This window comes from Lagopus muta, chromosome 1 (genome assembly GCF_023343835.1).
Source record: "Lagopus muta isolate bLagMut1 chromosome 1, bLagMut1 primary, whole genome shotgun sequence".
Taxonomy (NCBI): Eukaryota; Metazoa; Chordata; class Aves; order Galliformes; family Phasianidae; genus Lagopus; species Lagopus muta.
Window position 1 is genome coordinate 54374955 of NC_064433.1, and position 9191 is coordinate 54384145.

At 40.3% G+C, this 9191-nt stretch overlaps 1 protein-coding gene across 1 annotated transcript in view; it reads left to right on the plus strand.

Annotated features, from left to right (window-relative positions):
* The window catches only part of PAH (phenylalanine hydroxylase), a 38708-nt gene extending 33147 nt beyond the window's left edge, over nt 1-5561 (plus strand). Inside the window, exons 12-13 of the mRNA XM_048960662.1 lie at nt 993-1108; nt 1760-5561. Coding sequence (XP_048816619.1) covers nt 993-1108; nt 1760-1803 — 160 coding nt within the window. The 3' untranslated portion in view covers nt 1804-5561. The remainder of the gene's footprint in view (nt 1-992; nt 1109-1759) is intronic.
* The last annotated feature ends 3630 nt before the right edge of the window (nt 5562-9191 follow it).

A 9191-nucleotide genomic window follows, 5' to 3' on the forward strand; every position in this document is an offset into this window, starting at 1 on the left:
GTATTCATCTTCTAACAAGGATCTTACTTGCAGCAGATATTTAAGAAGACCATCTTCTAAAGAGGACCTTCTCACTTAGTAAAGCTGAACTGACAATACTAAATTCTTTCATTGTAGTCAGTGTAATCGTTTTCTGTTGTCACACCTTGTAGCCTGCTCACACTGAACTCTATTGGAAACAATGGCCTTCTCTGATAATAATTAGGGCTAAACTGAGGAGCAATGTAGAAGTGGCATCCAACATATTTCACTGTTCTGGGAATATGGGATTAACCATGCTGAGTCACAGCCTATACAGTGAGGCTTCAAAATCAACTCTTGTTCGCTTTCTTTCCTCCTTCAGCAATAACTTCAGTAATCTGAAGCAGATATATAAACCAGTATCCTGCTGGGTCCTGCAAAGAGCCTGGAACAATAGCTCTGACCATCGTTTCCCACTCAGCTCTCCCTTCTACAATTCTGTGGTAATGCAAATTAGTGTATCCCAAGATACTTAAATCTTAATGTTTCTGCCATGGAATTAACTATTTTGCAGCAGAGAAGGCTGAGAATAAGGGTGGCAAAGGCTTCACTTCACTGACTCTTATTTTTCAGTGACCTGGGAACCACTACCAACCATGCCAGAAGTTTGCCTGTTCCCTGATATTGCAGGAGGCATAATATGATAATATTTGACTTTGCTTTCCAGAAATTGTAGACGCGGATCAGGATTTTGCATTACTGAAAGGAAAATGAGGTCTTGCTGTTTGGCAAATACTGATAGTTATGTAGCTGTCCTGTGTCAGAAGTGTAGAATAATTAGATTTGTCTGGAAAAACTAGAGGTGGTAAGGACAAATGAAGATTCAAGTGTGTTACAGAACACCATCATCTCACTCAGCAGGAATTTCAGTTCCTTCCTCCCATCATCAGCAAATGTACATGCCAACTGAGAAGAGTTGCTGAAAAACAGAACTTTTCACATTTGCATGTGTTTTTCTATTTTTGCCTCAGGAAATTTGCCCAAACAATCCCTCGTCCTTTCTCTGTTCGGTACAATCCCTACACCCAGAGGATCGAAGTCTTGGACAATGCAAAGCAGCTGAAGAACTTAGCTGACACTATCAACAGTAAGGAACTATGGCTCTGTTAGCCTGAATACCTCTAAGCTCAAATCAGAAATAATAACCACAAAACAGATTTTGTCTTTGCCGTTTATGCTCTGAGCTTGACCATAATCAAGCATCAGATATCTTTTATTGCACAAAAATTCCTTTCTAATTATAGACAAGCTTCGAAATAGCATTTCTAGTTGACCATAGTTAGTTACATCAGAAATATCCATTTTAACTGGAGGTGCTAGGAAAACTCAGAGGCCCTGTAATGGTTTCTGATCTGTGTCGCCAGGTGTTTTTATTGAAGAAGAGCAGTTTGGCTTATTTATATATTTCTTTTTTGTTTCTAGTTTTCTCACGATATATTTTTTTCCTAACATTGGCTACCCTGCCAAGAATCAGCATTCCTGATCATACAAGCCAACCTTGTATGACTAATGAAAGTGAAAGGCTGTCTCTGAAAACTGTTTTTTTTTTTTTTTTTTTTTTTTTCCCCAGGGAATGAATATAACTATAAATATAAATATATACTGTATATAATATATTATATACTGTTATATAAGTATATGTTATATAGAGTATACATTATATACTGTTATATAATATACATAAACGTTAGAAATTAACTAGCTGTACGACTAATTAGTCTGATTATTTTCTTTACAGGTGAGATGGGGATCCTCTGCAATGCCCTCCAGAAGATCAAATGAAGATTTTCTGTAACTCTTGCAAATCACTGGCTACATAGAAGAAGTCATGCAAAAATGCCAGTCTTCACTTAGCTTCAGTTTATTATCTTACTGTGTACTGCATGCCTATATCATATATCTCAATTATCATTATTATTATTATTATTTTGGCCTTCAGACACTAATCCATTTTTTTCTCATTAAAGCCTAACAATAATCTTAGTACTGGGAATCTAGGGAAACTCTCCACATATATCGTAACAAAATTATCAGAAGGGGGAGATCTCCAACACGCAGTGCTACGGCCTGTTACAAACATGGGGTTGTGTTACCACACTTGGCCCAGTGACAGAACAATAATGACCAACACAGAGTAATCCATCTTTTATTCTTTTTTCCTCTCAGACATTCTCCCCTCACTTCCTCACATTTGTGCATGTTTCCATGAAATGCTGAACTCTATATGCTTCAGAAGTCTGCATACTGCCTGGCCCTGTAAACCATGACTTCGCTTGGTGAAACTGTACCTCTTTTTTTACACATGAAAGCCTCTGTCCTGAAATAATACATTTTTTTTCTTCTTCAGAATTTGATGTTGCCATTGATTAAAAGCACAGATGCTAGTGGAAAAGACAGCAAGTATGCTGCAGCTTCAATAACAGAAATTTATCACAAAAATATGCAAAATATGCAAAAATATACTGTATTTGCACAAGCACTAATCCCAAAATGGTTTCTTCAGACCAAGAACATGGTGTGCTGTGTTGTGTCACTGGTTTGCAGAGTGGAGTTTGTCAGAAAGGCACTGACATTGCCTATCTAAAACATGGAGTCCATGCATCAGTACTGTACTCACAAAGAAGTCTTTTCAGAGAAGAGTTACCTAAAGACACATCTGCGTGGCTTTTTGTAGTTGGATGTGAGATCACTAAGCCATTACTATAGGCAAGCAAGACAAAATGTAAAGATTTTAGTGGTGCATCAATGTATTATTAGCTCAGATTCAGAGCTGTAACAACTCTGCTATAATATTCTGTAACGTGGATTCAGAATTGATTCAGCATGCTTAAAAAGAGGATAGTTCTTTTGATACTGTGGAAGGCTGAGGTATGAAGGCGACGTTCTTCACCCTCTGAGGGTGAGCGCTTTAATCAGACCTGCAGCAAGGTTTCTCCTAACGTTTTGGATTCATAATCAGGTGGATATCAGTACTCATCCTCAATGTCAGTATCTTCCTCCACCAGGAGGAGAAGTGATGCTTACAAAACAGATGAAAATATTGGAGCCTTCCAACTCCTAACTTCTTGTATCTGTGTCTAGAATCCCAACCAAAAACAGCATTTTAAGTATTGGAAGGGACCTCTGGAGATCATCTAAGTCCAACTCCCTGCTAAAGCGTATTCCATACAGTTGGTTCCATAGGAAAGCATCCAGGCAGGTTTTGAATATCTCCAGAGAAGGAGACTCCAAAACCTCTCTGGGCAGCTTATTCCAGCACCTATAACTGAAAAGAAATTCTTTGTCATGCTCATAGGGACCTTCCTATGTTCCAGTTTGTGCCCATTGCCCCTTGTTCTGTCACTGGCACTGCTGAAAATATCCTGCCACATTCACTTGATATTTATTGGCACTGATTTCCCCTTGGTCAGTTCATGCTGACTGCTTCTAATAAACTTCTTCTATTTGCTTAGAGATCCAGAATAAACTGCTCCATTACTTTCTGGGGGATGCAGGTGAGGATGACTGGCCCGTAGTGTCCTGAGTTCATCTTCTCATCCTTTTTGGAGACTGGAGTTATATTGACTTTCCACCATTTTTCAGGCACCTCTCTTCCATGATCTTTCATGATAGAAATAGGTTTTGCAATCAAATGCTGTCAGCTCTGTCAGCTCCCTCAGCACTTGATGATGCATCCCATAAGGGCCCATGGATCTGTGTGTGTCATTTGCCTAAAAGATCTCTGATCAGATCCTCCTCAACCAAAAGGAAGTCTTCCTCTCCCCAGACTATCTTCAGAACCTGGAATTCCTCAGAGGAATTCCTAACAGTAAAGACTGAAGCAAAAAAGATGTTCAGTATCTCCACCTACTTAGTGTCCTTTGTTTTCAAAGCACCCACCTCATTCAGCAGAAGGCCTACATTTTCACTAGCCTCCCTTTTTGCATCTGCCATTCTTAAAGAAATCTTTTTTGTTGCCACTGACCTCCCTCACCAGATTTAATTCCAAGTAGGACTTAGTCTTCCTTGCGTCATTCTTGCATGCCTGAAAATGTTCCTATATTCTTTTTTCCATAAGCTCTTAGACAATCCATGTCTCCTGCCATCTTTGCCTGATTTCTTGCTCTTAAAGATGGATTGATTTGAGCTATGGGAGACAGAGGTTAGCTCTGTCCAAGTCTGAATGCTTTCAAACTCACACATGCTATCTTTCAAGACAGCTCCTAAATCATTAAGCTTTTTAGATTTTCCTTCTTTCCCCTGCTTGTACTTTAATCTTCCTCTTTTGTTAAAGCACTTTTTTTCCCTGCCTGGAGTATAGATTGTCAAGCAGCAAATGGAAGTGGGGGTATTTCCAGCTTAATCCAATGGATGAGTCACAGAGAGATAAGAATTTTGCTGTTCAGAAGGCTATTTCTGTACTTTATCCAGTAACTTTCACTCAAGGTAGCAAAATGCTCTCTTGGACCAGTCAACATTGCATAATCCCTCTCCATAGCTCTCTAATTGAAAGAGTGGGATCAACATTTGTAAATTGAACATTTGGAACTGAGTGGAGCAAACCAATCCAGAATAATATTTCCAGCTTGAAAGTATATTTCATTATGATACTAAGATGATTAAAGAGTTATATTTCAGTTAGAAGATCCAAACATGGACGGGACTTTGAAAGTCCTTAAGTCCCATACCTACTATTGTGCCACTCTTGTATTTTTAGTTTGAAAATCAATGGAGCTTCCATGTAAGCATCATCCTCTCGAAAGACAGAAAGTACAACTGTTTCCATTATATTTACAGTGAGTAATAACACTGAATAAAGGATATAATCTGGAATCTTTTCTGTAGAATTATACTTATGCAAAATTGTATCATTTTGGTGCTTTGAGGTAAGACTTTTTAGCTCTATATCATTTTTTTTCTTCTTTTTTTTTTTTTTTTTTTTTTTTTTTCTCATGACAATATCTGTTTAGTTCTTTCAGTCTTGGTTGGCATGTATTTTCAGGGTCAAAGTAACCTATATTTTAACATCTTAATAAAATGGAATCCCTAATGTAACTCTTTTTCAGAAAAAGACAATTTCATGTGAGGGATGAAATCTTTCAGACTAACCCTCAGACTGCTTTCCAAACTCCTCTGCTTTTGATCTCTGTTATATGTGTGACAGCAGTAGTAAATCTACAATGATACTGAGAACCCAGGAGTCGTGGTTATCTTTTATGTGCGGCTAGAATAGTTTAAGGACACTGATGCCATAATTGTGGTTCTGTGTCCTTTAACGCAAGTGCAAATGAACAATAACTTCAACCAAATCTGCTCACCAAGACTCAGAGATGAGAAGAAGTTAAGTGCTCAATATTTTAAAAGTAGTAAAACTATACTGAAAATAGATTTTCCTTGCAGAAAAATATTGGCTTTAATGTGACTTAAATAGTACAAAGTAAATTGCATTTGAAAGTGTATTCTTACTGAACCACTTTTTAATTCCACGCTTTTTGTTTTATTTGGAAATTGTAACTTTTCCACACATGTTGATCAGAATTAAATATCCAGGTAAGAAGGAAAGACCATTTGATGTGAGCTCAAATGGAAAAAAAAAAAAAGGCTATCTTGGGGTGTTGAGTATCACTCATTCTGACAAGACTATAGAGCTTTATGGGAAACTGAGATAAAAAAAAGAAAATTCTCTTGATGTATGTAATCATCTAGAAATATGCAGTAATACACTGATTACTTTACCTTTGCATACTCTGTATATCTTTGTATGCTTCTCTAATTAACTTATCCCTAGACCACCTTGTAAGTGGAGGCACTTGCTTCTATCTCACCATGCCCATCTTCAAGCTTTGCTTCAAGTGAACAAAGAAGTCCTCCCATGAGGTCCTCTGCCTTTTCAGTAACTTCAACCAAGATCACTGATGGTGGTGGAAGAAGGAGTGACCAACACATGTTACACATGGGCATGTGGTCTCCTCTGGGCTTCTTAAGATGCTGGCAGACTACCATTTCAGTCGAGCTGTTTTATTCCTAAAAGGATGTCAAAATTCTTGGAAGAGTGCACAAGAGTGCATTCTTTTAAAGCCTGTATCTCTACTCCTTCATACTAAGCTGACAATTGGCAAAGAAGACTTTTAATGTTAAAATTTAGCCATTTAAATTAATCTAAGTAAAACAAATATTAGCTCTATATCTCCTTATATGGATAGCACTGAGTTCATACATGGTGGAGAAATTCACAGTGGGAAAAGATGAAAAATGGGCAGGTTATCTGTGGTGATCAGTCATGGCTTCCACCCAGGATCTGCACAAGAGAGTAACACACTATTTCTTGAGTAGGAAAAAACAAGTTTCTATAAGAAGTAGCTGTCTGTTCCTATAGGAAGGGATAACACATTGTGCTTCTTTCCTCACATAGAACTGTAGCCTCCAGCCTAAAACCTCTAATTCTATACTCCTAGAAGTCCTAAAAAGTGCTGAAAACAAAATTCTAGGAGTGGGATGTGATATGTAGAAATCAAACTCTATAACCACAGAATAGTCAAAATGCAGGTATGTCTAATCAGCACTGTGTACATGCCAGATGCAAAGGGGGTATTCCCACCTAGCTTGCATACCGGAGGGCAAGAAAAGCACACACTTTGAAAAACAAGCTGCTTATGTATGCATTAGATGTTCAAGAAAATTATCACTCAAAAAAAATTACTCATTATTACAATGAGTACCCAGAATGATTGACATCCCCCCCTACCCCAAGTCTCAGTTCTTTTACACATGCTATCTCTCGGTTGTTGTTTGATGGTGTTTTTGATGAAGGCCTGGGTCAGGTTGGAGGACACTTGGCTGGCTCTGGTTTGTCGTCTCATCAGCTACAACTCTGTTTACCAATCCACTGCTTCTTTGTTAATCTGTGGTTTACCATCCTACTCTGCTGTCTCACATTCCAGAGATGGGAAAGCTAGCAATGTTATTTAGAAAAACAGGCACTAATTGTCTAGGTCTGTAGAAAAGCATCTGTTACTGGCAGTGAGAAACCAGCTTAGCAAGCTCAAATCTGTATCTGTCGATTCAGCACCTCACGAAGGTGAACTTTTAACATAACTTACTTTCCTTAATTCAGATGTCCTACCAAAGCAGACTTAATGTGTGGCATTATGTGTGGCATAATTATGACATAATGTGTGGTTCCTTTCAGGGCCTGCCCCAAACATGATTCTAGGTGGCTCTAAAGTGTTCATTAGCTGGGAAAGGACATGCTACCACCTAAAGAGTTATGTCACTCTGTATTGGATCTTCCACGGCTGCAAAGCTGCACTGCAAGCTTTTGTCTGTACTGATTTAATGGGTAGCTCACGACTCCAGTCTGGCTCTATTGAGAAATCTCAATCTGTATGCAAGAACATTCTGCTTCGTGTTGTACAAGCATGTAGAGATGGGAATCTATCTGACACAAGAACGTAGAGACACTCATAAGAGTCTGCTGCTTCTCTCTCCTAGTATTTATGACCAGTGCCTTCAACATGCATCTCAGGCCCTCAAGATTTAATCTACAGTGCAAGGACTCAGAAGAGAATAGGCTGGAGTATGATATCTCATGTCATCTATTATTTGAGACATGCCTGTGACTAGGATGTGGGGATGTATGCATCCATTCAACTTGGAGAAGCCTAGCATGGGTTCAGGCAGTCAGACTCATCTTGGCTTATTCATCTGCACCCAGCCTTGCCATCACTGCTATGGGAACATGACAGTGGAGAGAACATGAGAGTGGGAGGAGGCTCTCCTCCCCAGAGCCTACTCCCTGCCCCTATCTCCTCTGTTCAATCCATTTTACAGGCAAAGTTAAGGCTGGTGCTTTCTTGGGCTTTATACAGGCCGCTATGTCCCTTGAGACATGACTTTGGACAGGGATGGGGTGTCCAGTGCCGGGAGCCCTGGGCAGACTACAGAGAGAAGAATACCCGAGCCCAGAGACCGGTCGGATTCAGCACCTCGGACAGCGACTAGCACGGCTCTGCCCGCGGGCCGGGCGCTGCCGCGGGGACGGAGCTTCGCAGTCCGCTGCTTACCCTTCTGCTGAGCCCGGACTGTACTACGTCAGGATAAACCAATGTTCTTCAGGGGCAATGAGATTTACCTTCAACAGCTGAGGCAGTAGAGAACTTTCCAGTGCTGTTTTGGGCCATTTGAGAAATGCAGGGTGGTTATGGTCTCTGTGGGGTAAAAATCTAGTTGCAGCATGTCTATACGCTCTGTCCAAAGATTAATCACTAGGGTGTGAGATCCAGCCAGGATCAGATAAGGGAAACATCAGAAATGGCTGCATCTGCAAAAGAAGGACAGAACTTGGAATCCAAAAGACAGAGGCTTTTGGATTCCAAGATGAGTTTCATAGGGGTTCAGTATGGTGTAACCTGGGATAGGAATACACAGGTGCTCAGACCCAGAAACATATTTACAGACTTCAAGGGATGTCATGCTATGCAGGAGCAGAACTGAAATCCCCTTGTGCTTGTCCTACCAGCAGTGAGAAGGAAGTTACCCTGGGTTTTTAAAGAGTTTATATTACTGCAAGAAAAATCCTAACAGAAATAAGTTGCAAAACAGAAGCTACCTAGAGGCTGCACTCAGTCTTCACAGCGGTAGAGCAGAACAGGTCAGAGATTGTAAACAGGAAAAGCTCGAAGGTAGGCAGTGACCTTTTACTGGCTCAGATCTCCCTGCCTGTCCCACAGTTGCATCAGTTTCAAGGAGACATCACTTGGATTTGGCTAGGAAGTGAGAGAAGAGACTATTGATTCTCTGGGAGGATGATAGTCCAAACTGAAAGATGTAAATGGTACTCAAGCTAATTGCCTCTCCACAAAGGAGCCCATCTCTAGGGGGAATGGCTTGCAGGCACCTTCAAAGGAGTGGGTGGGCCCCACTTTGAAGTTACCCAGAAGAGGGGGGTTACCTTGGGTTCTTGCGCATAACCTACGTAGGTGGTTTCCCTTGATGTGTCTGTCATGGTCAACATAAGTGACCCTATATCTAACCCACCATCCACACAGACCCACTGTATCTCCAGTTCCATCAGAATCCCTGGCCGTTACTTTGGGAGAAGCACTCACATCCTCAGTCCAATTTCCATTGGACATCTCACAGCTGCAATCCACTCCCTTGGCTCCCAATGAAGATTGTTTTTCTGAGTGACC